The sequence below is a fragment of the Tiliqua scincoides genome, chromosome 2 (assembly GCF_035046505.1).
Source record: "Tiliqua scincoides isolate rTilSci1 chromosome 2, rTilSci1.hap2, whole genome shotgun sequence".
In the NCBI taxonomy this organism is placed as follows: domain Eukaryota; kingdom Metazoa; phylum Chordata; class Lepidosauria; order Squamata; family Scincidae; genus Tiliqua; species Tiliqua scincoides.
The window spans coordinates 216,500,941-216,524,023 of record NC_089822.1 but is presented as its reverse complement, the minus strand read 5'-3'; the positions used below and the strand labels follow the sequence as shown (position 1 = coordinate 216,524,023).

Sequence of the window (23,083 nt, the reverse complement as noted above, 5' to 3'; positions counted from 1 at the left end):
AGAGGGTGGGCGGGAGGCATGCCGGGGGGAGGGAATGGGGAGGCAGGAGGGGGATCCGGTGGAGCTCTGCTCCACCAGATCCTGTCCGTTTGTGGAGGGCTTGGTGCCCTGCAAGAACGGCTTTACCTTACTGCCGAACTTTTGGTCAGTAGTAAAGTGAGTAGCCCCATTGTAGGGTTGCTTCCCTTACCTGGGAGAAGGGGATAAAAGTCCCCTTCTCCTGAGGCGCCGCTTGCGGTAGCCCAAGGCGCGCAGGATCCGGCGGCAGCTGTTCTCGGTGCTGCCGAGGCTGGGCGCCCTGGGCAGCTCAGGATTGGGCTGTGTGGCACCCACCTCAGGAAGCAGGTTGGTAGGCAGCATCCACCTATCTGACCATTCATGTCCACTACTGTTTGTTCTCCTCCCATGCCTTGGATTTGATAAAGAAGCAAGGGATACAGCAGAAGAGAAAGTATGGAGGAAAAGAGAGCGAGTAGTGAGATGCTTTCTTCCACACTTCCTTTACTGCCCAGCTCCCTTTTTCCTTTTCCAATCCAGGATGTGGGGAAAGCAGAGGCTAGCACAACACCAATTTAGGGTGGGGGGAACATTTTGCATCTCAGGCCCTAACTGGATCCAACTTTCTAGTGCCAGTGCAGCCATGCCAATGGGGCGTGAACTGCATCCTGTGGTGCGGAGGAACTCGCAGAGCCCTCCTCAAGGTATGAGAACATTTGTTCCGTTACCTTGGGGCTGCATTACAGCTGCACCAGTGCTGGAAAGTTGGATAGGATTGGGCCCTCACTCATTATCATACTTTAATTACCTGAAGGGCTTTTATATTATTATTATTAATAACAACAGTATTTATATACCGCTTTTCAACAAAAAGTTCACAAAGCGGTTTACAGAAAAAAAATCAAATAACTAATGGCTCCTGTTCCAAAAGGGCTCACAATCTAAAAATCTAGGAAACAAGGAACAAATTTGTTCCCAACTGCCTCTGAGAGTAGTAGATCAAATGGGTACAAACTACAAGTTTGGATATCAGGAAGAAATTCTTGATGGCAAGGGTGGTTCAGCAGTGGAAGAGATTGCCAAGGGAGGTGGTGGATTCTCTTCCGCACTGGTGATCTTCAAGCAGAGGCATGACAGGCCCATGCTCGCAATGCTCTAGGAAGCTTTCTTGCTATAGGCAGGGGGTTGGCCCAGATGAAGTTGTGGGTCTCTTGCAACTCGATTATTCTATGGTTCTGTGATAATACTGAACATTTATTTTTCATAATATATACTGAGGAGGTACCCTCATGAAACCTTCCTGTGATTTGGAACGGGTAAGGTCAGAAGTGTATGTGCTGCCCACCTAGCAGGTGGAAAATGCTCCTAGTTAGGCAATCATATTGTGGGGTACAACTCACCTTGACATCACTACTCTCTTGATGGCTTTTGCACTCCAAAAGCAGTGATAAAAATATTCACAACTACGATAACGAACACCAGTCCAGTTGCAATGTTGTTGAGGTAATCCAGCTTGACATGTTTTGCAGGGTTGTTAAGGTCATATTTAACTACAGGGAGAAGGGAAATAAAACAATGAAAAGGATGATTTTTATCACAAAAGAACATTTGGACATATTTACTATGCTTAATGAAAAAGACACCATGAGAATGCAACGTTTCAAAGTCCTTTGCCAAAAGATGTAATGAGGGAAACATGCAACATCTATTTGCCTTTTAAAAAGCTAGAAACATTAGTCTTGGATGCTTCTCACAGGCTCCCTTGACAAAGCTTTTGCAAACCATGGGCCAAATTTGAAACGGGTGGCAGGTGGGTGCGAAGGGGAAGGGAAAGAAAGAAAGGAAGATGCTGAACACAGGAATAGTTTTGTGAAGTTACCATTCCAATTACTATATGGTCAAAGTCTACGTAGTGTAGGAAAGTGGTCCTACTTGTAACTGCTATTTGTTGTTGCTTTATTCAGTTATTGCTATATATAACTGTGCTATCATGGACAAAATTGTTAACACAAATGTGAATGTTTCATTACATAAACATTAAAACTAATGTGTATCAGGGCCCCCTTTTTCTGAATAGTGTGCTGGAGGGGATCTAAAATACAGTGAAACTGCCATAGGGGGGCCTTTGGCCTTTGTGCTCCTGCTGCACTTCCTACTCTGATCACAATCCCCCCACTATTTTTTTTTAAATCTTCTAGTGAAGGTCAAAAGAAGGGTTTTGTTTGATTAAAATATTTTGGGGGGGGGGGGAGCTGCAAACAGGGTGGGAATCAGAGCAGAGGCAAAGAGCTAGAAAATCCCCTATGCCCAGCAATGGTTTCATGTCCTTTTGGGACCTCTCCAGCATGCTACAAACCAAAGGCCATCTAGGTGTTTGTGGTACTCTGATTCGACTCTAAGATGTGTTTTTGATGACCAAGTGTCCCTATTGCAGTCTTTCTCCTATTTTGAGTTCTTAGCTTAGAATTTCAGATCAGCTCACTGATGTCCAGTCCCCCTCTTTTAATCTGACAAACAGACTATGTTAACCCATTGGACCAAATGGCCTACATCCACAACTTGCCAGGGGTGCCTCAGCTTATTCAGAGCTTCAGCTATGTAAACACCATCACTTTCTGTTTGCTTCCATTTTCTCTTTGCCTGAATCACTGAAGGGGAAAGGGAGTATGTCAGGCTATTTTTGCATCCAGGTCTTGAAAAATGTATAACTGGGTTATATTAAATATGCATGCTCTTCTGTGCAGTTGCATGAAGCCTAAGGGGGCTGCTCCACATCAGAAGAGTGCCAAGGCTGTCCCCAAACAACCTTCCATGTGCAGAGTTCCTGTAAGGCAAGGTAGGGTTTAACTGGGACAGTTTTGAGTTGGTGCTTTTTTCCCCCCTTCCATGAAAATGCAGGAGCCAGAAACTACTGCCACAGTTCCAATCTGTCCCCAGACCTGTGACTGAGGATGTGGTTAGGAGAAATTGACATTAGCAGAAGCTTATCACCAAAGCCTCCTCCCATTTGTATTTGTTTAGAGTGATTTGCACAAGATTTTTTTTTAAAACCATATTAAAAAGTTTTAAAGTTCATGTACGCAGATTCTATTTCATAAATACTGCTTTGGCATCCCCCTCACATTAGGAGCTGGCTACCAAGCTAAGGTTTGCGATTTAATATGTTTAAATATGTTTAAATTAATATTTGGACTTATAAAATATCAGGTTTGTAGCAAACATGATCTGAGATTCAAAGAGGTATACTAGGCAGGTCTTGGGTTGGCTGAGTGGAATTGCTTTACCTGTTCTATGAATGACAGATTTCAGTGTTCCACAAACTGCTTTGCAAACTGTCCCTTGAGTTTCAAAAGCAGTTTGCTGTGTGCCATGGAAGGCTCCCTCTGTGGGAAATGCCTGTCCAAAATTCCCCGTGTGTCACATGCTGCTTTGGATCCTGGAAACAGCATTTCATTCCTCTTTCCTGTGAAAGCACGTGAACTTGAAAAGGAAAGTCAGCTGAACGATTACAAGAAATGGAAACCGTCCAGTTAGCAGTATAATGCAAATTACCGGAACTGGCACAGCTGCTAGATTCGAGGATTGGATTATTTTTCATGAGACAAGTTGCTGGTAGGAAAGAAGCCAGTAACAGGCTCAGCATGTAACTCTCCGATTTATGTATTCAAAAGTCATCTAGTTGTAGCGCTGACATATGCAATGATTCACTAGCAGTGGGGGAGTGGAAGGTGGTAAAATACAGCTTTGTCTATTAACAAAACCAGGTTCTGCGCTTTCAGATAGAATTACAGTAATCCTATTTCATTATTATGGTGCTACACAATAGAGCTGAACTTGAAACCATTCTTAAGTACAGGTATTGTCAGGCATTTTATTACAGTAATCCAATCCTGCTGTCATGCATGCAGTCTAATCTATTTCAATTTTTCCCCCTCTTCAAAAAAGAAATGAAAAAGCCCTTAGGATTAATACAGGGTCCTCTATATGATGGATGTCTCAAGTCACCAAAAGAAGACTTCATATAGTTTCCCACATGCTCACAACCAAAATGGGAACATTTTCATTCAGAGCATGATTCCGCTATAATAATAATTATTTTTATTTTGTAATTTTGGCTGGAAGTTGGCATTTTAAGACAGCGTAATAAGTCAGCTTAGCTCATTTCCCAATTTGGCTAGGAATGGAAAGTAAGTAATATGCAGGTGTTGATGCTGAAACATGGGTTAGCATTCTGTGCACGGCCAGAGTTGAGGAGAGTCACTCCTTAGGCTCGCATGCATCCTTCTTCCTCGACCTTTTCATATGTGTGTGGGAGAAGGGAATGTCAAGCTTCTGCTTTTGATTTCATTAAACCAGAGTTTTCCGTTATGTCCATGTTTAGAAAGCTGTGGTTTATTCTAGCCACAGTTACACTGCAAACCAGGATCTGAAGCCATTGTCTTATCCTGATTTGTGAACTAATAGTCACTTCTGAATTGAACAAGATGCTATCACAGCATTATAATATAGCATAAGGGCAGAAAGATTGAAACCACTGCTGTCCCTCACAATCTTAAGAAAAAGGGAGAATAAGAAAAAGAGACTTACAGTCCAATCCAAATCAGCTTTCCAAAACCGATGAAGCTGCAATGCAGCCCTGAGGTAAGGGAACAAATGTTCCCTTACCTTGAGGAGGCCTCCATGACTGACCTCCCCCATCACAGAATGTAGTACGTGCCTCATTGGCACGGCTGTTTTGTTGCTGGAAAGTTTGTTAGGATTGGGCTGGAACTATAGAAAAATGGGTAATGTAACATGGTAATAAGGAGCTACATAGAAAGCCAAAAGCCTCTAATAATAAGCCAACCACTTATTTCCTTCCATTTCTATCCTAAGATTTATAGACCTACTAACAAAATTCTGGCAAACTAAGAAGAGCTGCCACCATATCCTTAAGAAATGCTTTCAAAATCAGGGGGATTTTTGTGGGGAAGAGTGATGTATCATTTAGACTTGTGATACTATGAATCAAGTGAATTTTTTTCAGTCACTTTACTTGAAAGGTGAAACCGAGGCTGCCAATATTAACAATACCTTCAAGTTCCCACCTTCAGTCCTCTTGTTCTTTATCAGAAATGGCACAGGGAACATTTGTCACAGGTGCACCAGGTTTTTCCTGAAAAGAGTTAATACTATTCACATCAAAACCCAGCTGGAACTGTTCAGAACTTGCCACACAATGTTCCCTGTGAATGGATGAACAGACCTTCTGAAGAGGACAAAGGTTCCATCTTGAGCTCCTGGAAATGGAGTCAGTGGAGAGGGATGGCAACCTCTTGGTCATACTTTTTAATCACATCTTCATATTTATCGGATTATGTTGGACATTGACAGTTGAAAAAGCAGAATGTCATTTAGTTACTTTTAAAAGTGTCATGTAACAGTCCATTACAGAAGGTTATAGAGGTGTTGAGGCCACAAAATGAGGAGGGTTCCTAAGGGCTATTTTTATTACCAACCTACTTTGTTGTAAAGGATATGCTGCTTTGGAGTCAACAATTGCAAGCCATTGGCATACAAAGCCCAGTCTCCAGTACTATTCCTTTTTCAAACACTGAATGACAGACTTTGTTTAGTGCAACTTCCTAATAAGATTATAGGAGTATTTTAAATGCTATGACTCAAAAGAATGCTATTTATATATCTGGAAAATGACAGAGTGGTTAAAATACTTGGTATGATACTTCCCAAAGGACAAAAACTATAATTCAGCATATAAATGCTGGGGTTGAAAGGCCAGTTTCTGTATACTTTCTGAGCTAAAAATTACTCCTCAGTAAAAGTCAAATGTACAATCTCAGAACTTTGCCACAACATATGACGCCCTGGGTCCCTTTGGGGAGAAGGGCGGGGTATAAATAAAGTTTATTATTTATATGAATGGTGGAGACACCAGCTGCCAGGAAAGGTTATCGTTAGTATCTTACAAAAATAAATATTTTCTGTTACATATGCATTGCATCAGAGCTGTGTTGCAGATAAGCCAACCAAAGTTATTCTAGTTCACACTTTTTAAAAACCAGCTTGCATGCCCACACACTTTTATTCAGTTACAGCCCAAAATAAACTTTTTGCAAAGTTTTATTGCCTCATCACCTAGAAGCAATCCTGATCACAGATGACCTATTTAACTTTCTGAGTCAGGACCATATAAATGATACTTTAATCATATGAACATTAAAACAGTCTCCATATAAATTTAGTAGACTTTCCTTATAGTCTTCTATTACACAGGCCTACAAAATTGAGGGTCAGAAAAGTTTTTCCCAAACTTTATGGTGGTTTGATATGAATTTGGGGTGCCGATTCCAAAAATGGCATCCGTTTTGCCCTATCACGTCTAGTTTTGGAGATATAGTATAGCCTCAATAGTGAATGGTTCAAGCAGCTTCCTCATGAGGAAGCCATAGTGTAGTCTTCCTCATGAGGAAGCTGCTTGAACTATTCACTAAAGAGGCTATGCCGTGTCTCCAAAACTACATGTGATAGGGCAAAACAGATGCCATTTTTGGAATTAGCACTCCAAATATACCCAGGAATTGGTGTAATGTTTAAGGAAGCAAAATGTGTGTTGGTCTGTGTTATTAGTGGTACTACTGTTATTAAGAGGAAAGTCAGAACTAAAATGAAGCAGCTATATACCTCAGCAATAAAGCACATGTTTTGCCTACAGAAGGTCACAGGTTCAATCCCAGCATAGCCAAATCAGGAGGCTTAGGACCCAATCCTATCCAACTTTCCAGCGCTGGTGCAGCCGCAATGTAGTCTTGAGGAAAGGGAACAAATATTCCCTTACCTGGAGGAGGCCTCAATGATAGCCCCCCCCCAACCACAGGATGCAGCATATGCTCTATTGGCATGGCTGCACTGGCACTGGATATTTGGATAGGATTGGGCCCTTAGTTAATAGGGCTGTTGAAGATCTTTCTCTGCCTTAGGCCCTGGATAACTGCTGCCAGAGTAAAGGGCTACGGTAGACAAGTCAATGGGTCTAACTCAGGGGTGCCCAAACCCTGGCCCAGGGTCCATTTGCGGCCCTCGGGGGTTCCCCATCCACTCTGTGGGGAGCCCCTAGTCTCCAATGAGCCTCTGGCCCTTCAGAGACTTGCTGGAACCCGTGCTGGACCGATGTAACTGCTCAACCTCTCACCTGAACTGTGGGACAGCGCTCCCTTCACTACTTGCTGTTTCACGTCTGTGATGCAGCAGTAGTAGCGAAGGAAAGGCTGGCCTTGCTTTGTGCAAGACCTTTTATAGGCCCTGAGCTACTACAAGACCTTCATTCATTCATATAAGTTCCATCTCTAATGCATTCATTTATGTAAATTTATTCAAATTTGAACGTAAATTAACTCTTTTTTCCCCAGCGCCTTACACAGTCAGAGAGATGATGTGGCCCTTCTGCCAAAAATTTTGGACACCTGGTCTAACTGAATATAAGGCAGATAAATCTGTTCTAGGGGAAGAAGTTTTCATGCAGAGTAAACTTCTCTATGACAGTGTTTTTCAAACTGTGGGTTGGGACCGACTAGGTGGGTCGTGAACCAATTTCAGGTGGGTCCCCATTCATTTCAATATTTTATTTTTAATATATTAGACTTGATGCTCCCATGTTATGTGACTGCATTTGGGGAAATGTGACACATCTTTGTACTTTGAACAGGCTATGATGTATGCTTTTAACAATGATAGTCAATGGAACTTACTTCTGGGTGTGGATAGCATTACAGCATTTTACAGCCTGTTAAAAATTTTCCAGCTTGATGATGTCACTTCTGGTCATGACATCACTTTCGGTGGGTTCTGACAGATTCTCATTCTAAAAAGTGGGTCCTGGTGCTAAATGTGTGAGAACCACTGCTCTATGAGATTTTTACACAGCATCGCTGCTAACAGAAGTCCTAGATTCTGTCCATTATTCCAGGAGCCCTTTCAGAAAATTATTATTTTCCAAAGAAGAAGAAGAAGAAGTTTATTTTTGAGCAGCTCCTGCTGTTATAGAATATGGCATGGTCTGAAGGCACACAATGCAGCATCCCTCATGGAGGCAAAGCAGGTCTGGATTTGGCTAGGATTTGAATGGAGAATTGCTTAGAAGCCCTGTGCAGGCCACTTGGAGTTCAATGACAGGAAAAGGTAGAATAGAAAGGCAATGAATAAAATCTAATCAGGACTTTTGAAACTCCACTGAGTGTCAAACACTACAGAGGCCTGTTTTTAGGGAGGCCCATTCTGCTTGCATACTCTTGACTCCCTTTGGATAGAGCTGTCTCTTCAATAGCACAAGTCCGAGGGTTCCGTTACACGAACTCACTTGGATGGCAAAAAACACATTATAGCAAATCAATTTAAAAAACTTTCCCTTCCCTCTGGTGATTTAAAAACAGAGAGGCCATCAGTCTCTCTCCAGATGCTTAGGATTCTCTAGGAGGTGGCAATCCCTCCCTTCACCAGGAGCCCCAGTGAGAAGGAGGTGATAATCACTGCCATTTGGCCTTCTTTCACATGCTCAGGGGGAAGGAAGGAGAGAAGCCTGCAGAGAGAATGATTGATGGATTGTCAGCTGGCTGCCCTCTCTGGCATTATTGAACAACTGTTTTCCTTTAATTTAAAGGGCCCTTCTCATCTACTTGGAGACAGAAAAATCTGTGGATAATTAGGTTATACCTGTAATCACTTGTATGACTGTCTCTCTGCAACACTAAAAAGCAGTTTTTTAAACTGTGATTTTAAAGGGGTGCATTTTTCCCCTTCTCCAAGGATCAGCACATTTCTTCTCATTTGCAGGGGGCCATTCGTGTTGAGTCAAATCCGTGTATAAAAAATCCATGTATAACAAGGCTGGACCTGTGTGTGTGTGTGTGTGTGTGTGTGTGTGTGTATAAAGCACAAGTTTTATATATATATAAAACCCCAAGGTTCTTGGCCACTTGTGCTATTGAAGAGACAGTTCTAACAAAAGGGAGTCAAGAGTAGACTCTGCACGCACGCGCACACACACACACACACACACACACACACTCCTTGTATAGCAAAAAGAAAAAGGAGGAAAGATCATCATCCCTCTGCAAGAATTTAAGTCACTGTACATACCAAGGAATATCAGAAGCACACCTACTGCAACCTGAAGGACAAGTGAGATGCTGATGAGGACAATAAGCGGAACGTAGAAGGAGAAGGAAGGGCCTTGTTCCATCACTGCTTTGAGTTGGGATGCATTGGCCATAAGCAAAGCAATGTCCAGCATACTCTCAGCCGCACTCTTCTTATTGGCATAGTGATTCATGTTAATCTGCTTGTGTGCTTGTAGCCATTGTCTTCGAGGCTGAAAGGCAAAATATTTCAAATGTATCAGGGACTAGCCAGTGACTAATGGGACAGGAAGCAAAAATATTCCAGAGAATGAACCAAGAGCACATTATGTATTTTAACTACTCACAGAAAAAAAAACCCAGCCCTGGGTAGTACCTGAATAGTAAATCACCTGTAAATCATATGTAAAGCACTTTGCAGTCCATGGGAGAAGATGGGAAGTAATCATAGAGGCTCCCAACTGTACATTGTTGTTGTAGTGAGTTCATGGCAAAAGTGAGATTGAAACAAAAGAAATTGGGATTTGCAGTTCAGTGCCTGAGAGCCCAATCCTGTACATACCAAGGAATATCAGAAGCACACCTAGTAAACCTAGCATGCCAGTGCGCACTATTGTAAATGTGCCATATGGCACGTTTGCAAGCTCTACCACCGGGCGAGCACGGTAGCCCACCACTGACTGGCACTGGGCTAGTGTTGGGTCGGCACCCAAGCTCCACTGCTTGACCGAGCAGACCACCGAACAGTGGAGAGGTAAGTGGAGGCGTGGGGGGAGGCAGGGAGGAGATGTTCCAGGGAGGAGGGAGGCGAGAGTAGGGCGGGGAGAGGGTGGGAAAGAGGCATTCCGGGGAGGCGGGGAGAGGGCAGGGAGGAGGCAAGCTGGGAGGGAAGGAGGTGGGACCTTTGCCTTTGCATTAGGCGCACCACCTGACATGGAGGCATTTGATTCAACATAGACATTTTGGTCAGCAGTGAATCGAGTAGCCCCACTGTCGGGCTACTGCGTTTACCTGGGGGAAGGGGATGAAAGTCCCCTTCTCCTGAGGTGCTGCCTGTGGCTGCCAAAGTGTGCAGGATGCAGCGGCAGCCATTTTCAGTGGCAGCCATTTTCAGTACCACCGCAGCCCCAAGCCCCGGGCAGCTCAGGATTGGGCTGTCAGCCTCGACACAATATCACCAGAAGAGCACTGACTCTGTGAAAACTATAGGAAGTATGGGATTCAGAAATATCTTTTTTTAAAAAAAAAAGGAAAAGAGCATTACTGGGAAAAATTTTTTGAACTCTTTATTATAGGACATTTTTTTTGTACTGAATGCTGAGGACACATCATTACTACTGCAGTCATAAATTCTATTCTGAGAAGTCATATGAAACTTTACTACCACAACAGGTTTGCAATAAGTTTGTTTAACATGGGAGGTGAATATGTTCATATACACTGCCTCTATTCCAGGTCTTTTGTGTGTTCGTTAGAAGATCAGAACAGAGCCTTTTGTTGTTGGTTCAGTTGTTAAGTCATGTCCGGCTCTTTGTGACCACATGCATGTGTAACAATGAACATATATAGGCCATCCCAGCGTGATTGGGAACACTTGGTTTTTCAAGGTTTCCAACTGCATATAGAAAGCACCTGATTCACGTACAACTGCACATGTGTAGGCACTATTCCCGCATTCAAATTAATGAATGGAAGTCAGGAGTAGGGGAGTACACTCTTTGCAAGATGGTATGAACAGGACTGTGAACAGATGATATGAGACAACTTGCAGGATTTTGAGATGAGATACTTGAGTAGGGTGTTGACTGTTATTCCTTCAGAAACCTTCCTATTCTATAATTTATATAATTTATCAGAAAAGTCACAGATATACTTGGTATGCATGCAAAACCCTGTGCCAATTAGAATCTTTCCTTTACACCAACTAACAAAATCATTACAACATTTATTTCTGCAAAACACTTTTCTGTTCTGGTTGGTAACTTTACACACCTTTTTAATTTTTAGATTAAGCTTTCCACATGGAAATCAATACAACGCTATTTGCAAAAGTTTAGGAAAAAATGTTTACATTCCCATTCGGTGGGGCATTTAATTTTTTTCCTTTTGCTTGTTTCACCACTTTGGGAAAACTCCTTTACACTGTTTTCTAAACATGGTAGTGGGTTAATTTTTTTTTTGTAGGCGTAGAGCAAATTGTAATCATACTTGTTAATGGCATGGATTAAAAAAATACCCAGACCTGCATGCTAATTTAGCCACTAAATGTCAGGTGCTTCTGCTGTTCATTTTTAAACTCAAGAAAATTTCAATCTAGTAAACATTTTATACTATGATAAGCAACTTCCTAGTATCTCCCAGGACTACAGGCTTGCAAGACCTGACCTAAATTGAGAAATTTAGGTCTGAGCTGAGCTGAGCTTTGCAGCTCAGCTATGATTTAAGTATTTTACTGAGTTGAAGAAAATGGTATGAGGTAGCAGCAGCTCTTTACCACCACCACCAAAAAAACCCCCTAACCACATGGGGGTAGGGCTACCTCTTCAGGCTCCTCTCTTGATGGAAAAAAACTGAATTTGAAAGATTTAACATTGTTTCATTTTCAGTTCCAGGGCCAGAAAGGCTTTCAGTTTGACTCACTTGCATTCTCAGGAATTTCCCTATTCAGAAAACCTCATGTCCTGACTAACAGCTGCCTGGAAAAGGCTATGTCAGCTGTTAGGGTGTTAGAACTCCCCAGGAATGAGACCATCAGGAGGTTCCCTTAATTACCAAAGCATAATGACAGTTTCACCAAGCCAAGAAGCAAGCAAACCAGAGAACATGCACCGCTTTTGTCTGAAGGTTGTCCAGCTTCTTCAGACCTCAACGGGTGCCTGTGGCTTTCAACATCTACCTAGCTTGCCTGCCTTCTGGAGCTGACCATGTCAGCTGCCCCTTACAACCTGGGTCTGCTGTTGATTTTGGCATCCTTTCTCTGTTCTGTTGACATTTGGTTTGAAGAAACTCTAGTCCCACATGTGTACTAATGATTAATGTGGTAAATGAATTCTTAAGACAGGGTGGAATTAAAATCAGGTTAAATAAAATGAGACTTCCTGACTGAAAATTGGTGCCAAATGAAAAAAAAAGATGGCCAGATGCTTCTGTTCACAAGTCATTACTTTTGTTCCTAGGGAGCTTTACACAGGACAGCTGTGACCAGCTTCTTGGTTTCCTCAACATAATTGGAGGGCAAAAAGAAAAGCAACAACTGTATAAAAGCTTTATGCTTCTTTAGCTTTTTGGAGATTACAGCCTCTTCAACAGAACTTGTCTGTCTCATCTGTAGCAGGGAAATTTCTAAATGACAACCCAATTTGAGGCAAGTTCCCTCTCTACCCTGGGCCATGGCAGATGATGCACATGAGCAAGGGTTATTTGGTTCCTTCTGCATGAGAAAGTTCTTGTGAATACAGAAATCCATTTGCCTCAACACAATGTGCATGTAGCCACCTGGTAAGCTGGTTATCAGTATCATCTTGCCAAGTAGAAAGGAAGATTTTACAGAGCCTCTGGTGCAGTTTTGTAGTAAAAAAAATGGTACTAGGAAGAAACTGTTAATTATTCCGTGAGTAAAATGTCACTAACTGCCTAATCCTAACCAGTGCTTGTGCAGCAGGGCAACACAGCCCACACTGTATTCAGCACTGGGAAGGAGCAGGCTGGAGGTCCCCTCAGGATAAGGAAACATATGTAGAGCCCAGCCTCAGAGATTGCTGGCACAAGTCCAAAAAGCCCCATATTGGGCTTTCAGTCCTGGGACAGGGACTAGGATTTGGCATAAACCAGTGTTGCTAATCCATCCTGAGCCTGATTCACCTCCACCCCATTACAACCCCTCCCAGCCCCTGCCCCCCCTCCAAGCTGCTTGGTGGTAGCTTACTTGCTTCATCCGGCATAGCCTCTGAATGCAGTGCTGGCAGGGCAGCACAGACTACTCGCAGGGTGTCTCAAATGTGCTTTACAGCACATTTGTGACAACTTAGGCTGGTGCAGTGGCTGCTACACTGGCATAAGGTAAGGTTAGGATTGGGCTGTCACTTTGATACATATCTAACATGTGTTAAGGATGGGCAAAAAGGCAAAAAATTGCTTTGGATATTGCTTTAGTTGGTGACCTGATATCATTGGCTTATGTCACTGATTTGCTTTGCTTCATACATGCTTCATTTCAGTGTTAATTTGTTTTTTTGTTCCCACTTATTTCAACAGGCAAGATTCAATGCACTGTAAGTTTTAAAATTACTTTTGGAATTTGGATGAGAATTAAAGGGCTTGAAGTCATCCTTAAGGGCTTCAAGCAAATGCCAGCAAAACTTCACCTAAGTAGGTCCTGAGATTTTCATTCCAGGGGAAATTGATCGTTTTTAAAGGTTTTGGCTCATCCTACCACATGTTTGTGTGGCCAATTTGCATGAAAATCATAGTTAATGTAGACATGCTGTTGGTTAAGATCTCTGCTAAATTTCCAAAAGATAGGGGCAGGTGTTCTTGAGTTATCCATAAAAACGTATTAGAGATTCAAGCTTATAATTCTTTTGTTTTGTATCCGCTTTGCACCAAAGTGACAGGATAGCAGAATTGACTCTAGGAAAGTTCCCTGAAAAATTTAAGAAAAGTTGATGCAAGTGCTGCCTAGGAACTGTAATGCTTCAGTGAATTGTGATTTAAGCATTCAGCCAACTCAAAATTAATATTATTTATTGTAAACTAAACAAAGTTTTCATTTCATATCAAGGGGACTCAAGGCGGCTTACAAAAGGGCAGGTACAGAAAAAGTAAGATCACTGTTAAAACAATTGTACTCTGCCCTAAAAAAATTCATAAAACTTTAAAATATTTAAACAAACTTAAAAACAACCATAAAAACATAATTTACAACGAGAAAGGTTGTAAAAAAAGAACACACCTATAAAAGCCAGATGTTAATTTAAAAGGCCAAGACTCAGAACTGGCTTGCCAAAATAAAAAAAAGTCTTCAGGCCTCACTGGAAGGTCTGCAAGGAGGGAGCGGTTTGTAACTCAAGAGGGAGGGAATTCAGAGAGTTGGTGCCACTATTGAGTAGATCCTATTAGAACATAAGAACAGCCTCCCTGGAGGCCATAGGCCCATAGGCCCATCTAGTCAGGCCATAGGCCCATCTAGTCCAGCTTCCTGTATCTCATAGTAGCCCAACAAATGCCCCAGGGAGCACACCAGATAACAAGAGACCTCATCCTGGTGCCCTCCCTTGCATCTGACATAGCCCATTTCTAAAATCAGGAGGTTGCACATACACATCATATCTTGTAACCCATAATGGATTTTTCCTCCAGAAATGTGTACAATCCCCTTTTAAAGGCATCCAGGCCAGATGCCATCACCACACCCTGTGGCAAGGAGTTCCACAGACCAACCACACGCTGAGTAAAGAAATATTTTCTTTTGTCTGTCCTAACTCTCCCAGCACTCAATTTTAGTGGATGTCCCCTGGTTCTGGTGTTATGTGAGAGTGTAAAGAGCATCTCCCTATCCACTCTGTCCATCCCCTGCATAATTTTGTATGTCTCAATCATGTCCCCCCTCAGGCACCTCTTTTCTAGGCTGAAGAGGACCAAACGCCGTAGCCTTTCCTCATAAGGTAGGTGCCCCACCCCAGTAATCATCTTAGTCGCTCTCTTTTGCACCTTTTCCATTTCCACTATGACTTTTTTTAGATGCGACGACCAGAACTGGACACAATACTCCAGGTGTGGCCTTACCATAGATTTGTACAACGGCATTATAACATTAGCCGTTTTGTTCTCAATACCTTTTCTAATGATCCCAAGCATAGAATTGGCCTTCTTTACTGCTGCTGCACATTGAGTCGACACTTTCATCGACCTGTCCACCACCATCACCCCAAGATCTCTCTCCTGATCTGTCACAGATAGCTCAGAACCCATCAGCCTATAGGTAAAGTTTTGATTTTTTGCCCCAATGTGCATGACCTTACACTTACTGACATTGAAGCGCATCTGCTATTTTGCTGCCTGTTCTGCCAGTCTGGAGAGATCCTTCTGGAGCTCCTCACAATCACTTCTGGTGATTCACAATTACCACTCTGAAAAGTTTGGTGTTGTCTGTGAACTTTGCCACCTCACTGCTCAACCCTGTTTCCAGGTCATTTATGAAGAGGTTGAAAAGCACCGGTCCCAGGACAGATCCTTGGGGCACACCGCTTTTCACTTCTCTCCATTGTGAAAATTGCCCATTGATACCCACTCTCGGTTTCCTGGTCTTCAACCAGGTCTCAATCCAGGAGAGGACCTGCCCTCTAATTCCCTGACTGTGGAGTTTTTTCAGTAGCCTTTGGTGAGGGACCATGTTGAACGCCTTCTGAAAATCCAGATATATAACGTCCACGGGTTCTCCCGCATCCACATGCCTGTTGACCTTTTCAAAGAATTCTAAAAGGTTTGTGATGCAAGACTTACAGAAGCCATGCTGATTCTCCCTCAGCAAGGCTTGTTCGTCTATGTTTTTTGAGATTCTATCTTTGATGATGCATTCAACCACCTTACCCGGTATAGATGTTAGGCTGACTGGCTTATAGTTTCCTGGGTCCCCTCCCTTTCCCTTTTTAAAGATCGGCGTGACATTTGCTATCCTCCAATCCTCTGGCACTGTGGTCGTTTTGAGGGACAAGTTGCATAATTTAGTCAAGAGATCAGCAACTCCATTCTTCAATTCCTTAATAACTCTAGGGTAGATGCCATCAGGGCCCGGTGACTTATTGTGACTATTTCTTGCCACTGCCCTCCACACCTCCCTAGGTGACGGCACTTGTAAAAGGGCCTTCTCTAATTACCTGACAAGATTGTACAGAAGTAGTTGCCCCCTCAAATATCCTGGCCGTGAGTCATATAGAGTCTTAAAAGTTGAAATCAGCACCTTGAATTGGGCCCGGAAAAGAAGGGTTAGCCAGTGCAGCCACTGGAGAAGCGGCCTAATAGAGTTAATCCACTTACTTCCAGTGACTACATGGGCTGCTGCATTCTTCACTAATTGCAGTTTCCGGACCGTCGTCAAGGGCAGCCCCACATAGAGCGCATATAATCTAACCGTGATGTCACTGTGGCATGGATCATAATGGCCAGGTCTGCACGATCCAAGTATGGTCACAGCTGGTGCACCAGCCAAAGCTGAGTAAAGGCGCCCCTGGCCACAGTTGCTACCTGGGAATCCAGGTGCAGCTTGTGAGTCCAGCCAAACCCCCAAGCTGTGGACCTGCTCTTCAGACACAGAGATGAGGATAGTTAGCCCGAAACCTTTCCCACCCCCCTTATTTCACAGTTCCTTCCTAAAATCACACTGATTGCAAGAAGAAAGGAAACATCAATTTCCAGCTTTCATTCAGCTGTGATGTGCCTCACTGATAGTTCAGAAATGTCAATCACACAGTCCCTTGTATGGTCCTTCCTTCCTCCCCCTAAGCATTGGAAGCCAACTCCTATATATGGGGGAAAAGGCTTCAGGCAGTTAGAACCAGACAATGAAAAAGGGAAGGAGGGAGAGAAGCCAAAGTAGCCAGCCATCTGATGCTGTTTCAGATGGCTCTGCTTGGGTTTGAAGGACTTTGGAGAGACTTTGCTTTGTTTAGACTCTCTCCAAAGTGACTCCAAAATGATTGCTTTGGTTTGGAGTGTAATTCCTTCCGAAACAAATGCATACTCCCATTCTGAACACCACTTCTGAGTATGAAACCCTGATGCACATCACAGAGAAGAGTCATCAAGCAGCCTGCATGCCAGAAACTTGGAAATAAACAAGGCTGATAGAGATCTCTAGAAGGGCCTCATGTTCATGTAAATAGGGAGTTACACACAGTAGAAGGTGCACTTGGCTCAGAGCTAACAGGATGCCAGGGGCCTCCATGGGGATCTCTTTCCACATGCACAGAAATGCACTTGTGGAAAGTGAGGGATTTGGAAAAAACCCCCCCCCCCCACTTTTTAGAGAGGGCCTTGGCACTTGTTTTTGACACTGGGGTACCTTTGAAAGTTTTCTCCCTTCTTACAACAACCAATTTTTTTCCCTTTTCCTTTTGATCAAATATTTATTTATTTATTTATTTAAGAGATTTATATCCCGCCTTTCTATTCAATTAAGAACACTCAAGGCGGCTCACAATTAAGAACAAATTAAAAACATAAAATATACATACATAAAAGACATTATATATAAAAGATATTTTATATATAAAATATATATATATAAAAGATATATATAAAATATATATAAAAGACATATACATAATAAACATATGCTACCGGGTAAGCAAGCATAAATGTGGAAATTTGCACCAAGCTCACAAGAGACAGAATTCTGACAGAATCAGCAACACAAAAAATTAGCAGGGGGATAAAGAGGGATGAGATCAAATGAAATATCAGAAGCAGAACTGGTGCTAGCATGCCATTTGTAGCAGGGCACAACAGGATATTTGCCTCCAGGCTGTCCTGAAACAGGAAATTGCTGAGGAAGTAAGAAACAAATCAACTGCCTTTTGACTGATTCCAACAAACCAACCAATTTCATCTGGAAGAACATTATTTTTCCCACATCATAATTTAGGGTTTTGTGTTGGCATTACCAATTATAAGAGTAAGAGTAAAATCCCATTTAATACCAGCTGCATTTCTGGCTGCTTACACTGATTGCCCACTAACGTCGTAGAAACTAATTACTCCGCTGATTTTTTTTTTTTAAACTAGTTTTGAAATTGTGGTCAGTGTTGCCTGCCTTTCCCTTGTCAGCTGTTTAATTTTTTTTCCTCTTAGGACTTTCACAACTGTGATTATGTTAAACATAATCTTTTAATCTTGGCACACGGCTGGGCATTGTTCTGGCTAGTGTCTTATCTGCTCCCTCAAACATATGTTTTCTAAGAGGATTGAATTAAAGTCAGTTAAATCTCAGAAAATTAGTCTCTGAGCTATCAAAAGCTAACGAACTATATTCGGTGAAGTTATTCCCAGGAATATGTGCCGTTATTCACAGAATTTTTTCTCTGATTAAGAGCCCAAACCCATGCATGTTTACTCGGGAGTAAGTTGAATTCAATTCAATTCCATTGAATTCAATGGGACTTCCAGGCAACTGTGTGTAGTTTCTCAGCCTAAGACCTTAATTGTCTTTTTGGGCTTGTGCAGCATTCCTGCTTTCACAAACATAGTGTAAGGAATTTCCCTTGGGTTTGTGGGCTGGTGTTGAATTTTTGTTTGCGGAAAATGTCTTCTCCTCCCTCAAGTTACACTATTTTCTAGAGTTCCCAAAATTCCACCCAGCTTTTTGGCCAATACCTCCACAAGGAAAACCTTTGAAATGTAACCAATGAAAGAGAGGTATGGGGAGGTCAGGAATTTGTTTTCATCAATACCTTCAGGAAGGCAAAGTCCTTAGTGCTACATTATTTTCAAGTATGCTGGTGAAACAATAGCCCTGCTGCCATAGAAGTCAATCTGCCTATAGACACATCACAGACGCCAGCACAGTGTTGGGAAAATGCCGCACTGTCATAGCTCAGATGTCACTTGAATGCCAGCAAAACTCAGCCAGTGGAAGAGCCAAAAAAAAGGAACTGGGGTGTGACGTGGGAGGGATGTAGGAGTGTTGCGGGAGGACTGAGGAGCTATTGTACATTGTACACCATGTATTGGCAACCTTCAGTCTCGAAAGACTATGGTATCGCGCTCTGAAAGGTGGTTCTGGCACAGCGTCTAGTGTGGCTGAAAAGGCCAATCCGGGAGTGACAATCCCTTCCACACCGGGAGCAAGTGCAGTCTGTCCCTGGTCTGTCTCCCTGGCTATGGGCCTTCCTTCTTTGCCTCTTAGCCTCAGACTGTTGGCAAAGTGTCTCTTCAAACTGGGAAAGGCCATGCTGCACAGCCTGCCTCCAAGCGGGCCGCTCAGAGGCCAGGGTTTCCCACTTGTTGAGGTCCATCCCTAAGGCCTTCAGATCCCTCTTGCAGATGTCCTTGTATCGCAGCTGTGGTCTACCTGTAGGGCGCTTTCCTTGCACGAGTGCGCTTTCCACACTCCTTTTCCTTGCTTTCCACATGCGCTGCCTCCGACGCATCCTCGGCATCACCTGGCAGGACAAAGTTCCAAACAACACAGTCCTGGAACGTGCTGGAATCCCTAGCATGTATTCACTGCTGAAACAGAGACGCCTGCGTTGGCTTGGTCATGTCGTGAGAATGGATGATGGCCGGATCCCAAAGGATCTCCTCTATGGAGAACTCGTGTACACCATAAGAACATAAGAACAGCCCCACTGGATCGGGCCATAGGCCCATCTAGTCCAGCTTCCTGTATCTCACAGCGGCCCACCAAATGCCCCAAGGAGCACACCAGATAACAAGAGACCTGCATCCTGGTGCCCTCCCTTGCATCTGATATAGCCCATTTCTAAACAAGTCATCTGCACATAAGGCTTTGGCTTAAGCAAAAGCAAGAGCACAAACAAGAGGTTTGTGTGTTGTCTAGCTGAACTTTAGTTATGACTCCCTTTGCCTTTTTTCAGAATCAGTCAAAGAGTTTGTTTTTCCTCTCAGTAAAAGTGTGTCTGGAAATAGGAATTGAGACTAAGATAGAAATGAGCATTTAATTTCCAAAAGAAAATACAGAACACATATATAGTAATTTGATGAAGAAATCTCAATTATTTAACCACTACTATGTGGTTAATGTACAATGTGCCACTTTCCAGACTATACAAATTTTCCAAAATCCACATTCCATGTAGATATTTTTACACCAATCAGCCATGCTTAACACTCCTATTAGGAATTAATGTTAGGAAAGTAATTAATGGCCTGATCCTATCCTTGGCCAGCCCGTGGTGTGCAGAGGCACCTACAAGGGCTCAGCTGCATGTTATGGGTTGTCCAGGGACCATGATGCAACAGAGAGGTAATTAAAATAATTTCTTACATATCTATTCTGCCCTGCCATGGTCCCAAATGGGACTACATGAATTTGCACCAGAACTTTGCACCTGAGCCAACATGACCTTCCCCCAACATGACCTCAGCTCCCGATTCCTAACCTGATCCTTCCTTCCTTGCTCCAGTCCTTGCCCAGGGCCTACAACTGTCGCTAACTTACGAGGACTAGTACTGGCTGGGTGTTCTGGTGGTGGCACACACATGTGGTTGACAACCATATGTGCTGGGGGTCTTGTTTTTTCTATTAAAGTGTTTTTTTCTGTTAAAGAGTTTGCAGGGGGCATGTGATTGGGACTGGAACTCTTACATGGTCAAAGTCCTACAACTCCCCTATCTCTGCTGATATTCTGTCCTGTTTCTTGGCTCCTTAGCTAACCAGGTTAGCCTTAGCCTTAGCTAAGCTTAGCCTTAGCTAAGCCTAAGCCTTAGCTTAAGCTTAGCTTAGCTAAGCCTAAGCCTTAGCCTTAGCTTAGCCTTAGGCGGCCTTTTCAGCCACACTAGACGCTGTTCCAGAACCACCATTCAGAGTGCGATACCATAGTCTTTCGAGACTGAAGGTTGCCAACATATATAGCTAACCAGGTACACTGCTACTACTTCTACTACTACTTCTGTTACCAGAATATAATGACATATGCCTGGGAATCTTGATCTGTGCCACACTCCAGACATGAAGGGGAAAAGGATGAACTTTTGCTATGCTTACTATAAATTGGGAACTAAAGAGTAAAAAACATTGGCAGGCAGCCAATGGACATGAGAAAGAGGGAAGCATATGGAAATAGTGACCCTTGATAAAGAAGCTGATTATGCAATGCTAATGATGTTGAACATGTACTTCCTCAGATGTAGGGTATCTGTGCATTATTTTTTTGCTGAATCTATCATATTTGTCACGGAGGTAGTCCCCCTCCTTCTGTTACATCCTCTCAGAGAAATGAGTGGGGAAGTGAGAGAAGAGAAATGCTGAGTTGACCATTCTGTAAGATTTGGGTTGTACAGAAGTGTAAATGGTCCTTCCAGTAAGATCCAGAATGATGGGAAGCGTGAAATTGTTTGAAGTAGATGGAGAGGTGAGAGGACTACCCAACCAGAGGAATAAAGCTGACATTTTAGATGGCAGGGTGAGTTACTGCTCTGGGAACCAAAAGGGATATATCCACCAGGTGGCCTGTTATTTGATAAGTACGGAGACTGGAAGGACAGCCTTGAATGCTGTGTAAACAGAGAAAGGCAGTATATAAATTCGTATGTATGTATGTACATATTTATGTAAATATAATAGTGTTGTACCCTCACTTTCTGTGCTGAGACTTCTGCCGTTCTAGTTAGAAGTCTAGATGGCTGTGGCACCACCCTTAGTTCTTCACAAAGAGGCAATAGCCTTGACATGGTGTTCACATTAGTGCCACTTCATGAAGGACCAATGACCATGCAATTCATTAAAATGGGATAAAGAGTTTTATACCATTACCTCCCATCACTCACGGTGGCTGATGCTCGTGCAGAAACTCTCCACGTTGGGTGAAAGAACTACATGAAGCAGCCACTATTCAGAAGCAATTTGCAACTTATTTTTGATGATGAAGTTAACATGAAGATTGGTCCTAAGTCCAGCCTGTGCAATCTCATGAGAGAAAACATGAGTGACAAACTTACTTATAGCAAGGCTTCATCAGGCCTTTAATTTCTAAACTAAGTGGTCTTTAAGAGACTGAGCTTGTCCCTATTATTGCAAATTAGAAATTTGCTATTTAAGACAGCTAGGGATTGCTGCATTTTTAATCACTCCATTATTCAGTTAAAGTGTAAAGCCTCCTTGTCAGAGATGCTATTTCAAGCAACAAAAATACAGTGTATATATATACACACACTTTGGTCTAGATTTTGACAATGATGAGTACTGCAGAAGCAGCACTCCTGAAGCTAGTGTACCAAATAAAGGAAAACAGGTTGCAAAGGAAAAGGGAGACTTTTCCCATGTACTTGTTGTATCCCTCTGCGTGTGTGCGTGCACACGTGTCCAAATATGAAAACCTTTGTACCTATAGATCACTTCCTAGGGTGAGTAGTTACCAATGAGCAATTATTATTTGAGCTAACATGCTTAAATTTTCGGTATTAAATAAAGGCCTTGGGTGGTTTAACCTGCATTGTGTCTGCACTAATGGCTGGAATTTGCCCTAGGAAGCAAGTTCTGATTACTCCCAGTGGCAGCTACTCTGAGAAACAGCAGCTGTTGTGGGGGGCAATCTGCAATGGGACTATGATAACAGCAAAGTATTAAAGCTCCCCCCTTTCTGCAAATCAAAGTCCCAATCCACATCAGCTCTCTACATAGTTCTTATTTAGTACAGAAAAGGTGAGTGATAATGATGTGCTTAGCACAACATTGTTTGGCCCTAGGCCTTCATTAGTCAGAATGTTCTCTTGGAAAGGACTCCAAAAAGTCAGGTATCCATATTCTGTAGAATCCTGCTGCAACTTGCAGATCTCTTAATCCCTTGCAATTGAATTCCAAACTACTGCTGCAAACACCTGGAACTATATTTGGCTGTGATGGGACGATAAACAAGGATTTGAGTCATAGGATTAATGCTATAGCACACATGCTGTTTCCAATACGTTTAGCCTTGCACATAGTAATTACATGAGATTCAAACTCTTTCCCATAATAGCAATTGGAGATTTTTTTTTCCTACTTGTGCCCTGCTCCCAACTACTACTGAGAATCACTGAACTGTGTGTAGTTCCCCAGTGAGGCTTTAAAGAACAAAAAGTGAAGCTGAGTTAGTAGGCCTCAATGGTTAATTCTGCATGATAAATTTGGTATCCATGTATGATTGTCTTGCCTAACAGATATTACCACTTGCCTCCAGAACAGAATGGGTGTGCAAAATGAGGCCTTTCATAAACAGGATAATTTATTGAGATGTTTA

General features: G+C 42.7%; 1 protein-coding gene across 2 annotated transcripts in view; it reads right to left on the bottom strand.

The window, feature by feature from the left end:
* The window catches only part of NINJ1 (ninjurin 1), a 159,245-nt gene that overhangs the window by 130,082 nt on the left and 6,080 nt on the right, over nucleotides 1-23,083 (bottom strand). For both annotated transcript variants that reach the window (XM_066616953.1, XM_066616952.1), the window contains exons 2-3: nucleotides 9,130-9,361; nucleotides 1,398-1,547 (exon numbers count right to left, since the gene is read on the bottom strand). In XM_066616953.1, the coding sequence (XP_066473050.1) occupies nucleotides 1,408-1,547; nucleotides 9,130-9,361 (372 nt within the window). In that variant the 3' untranslated portion in view covers nucleotides 1,398-1,407. The remainder of the gene's footprint in view (nucleotides 1-1,397; nucleotides 1,548-9,129; nucleotides 9,362-23,083) is intronic.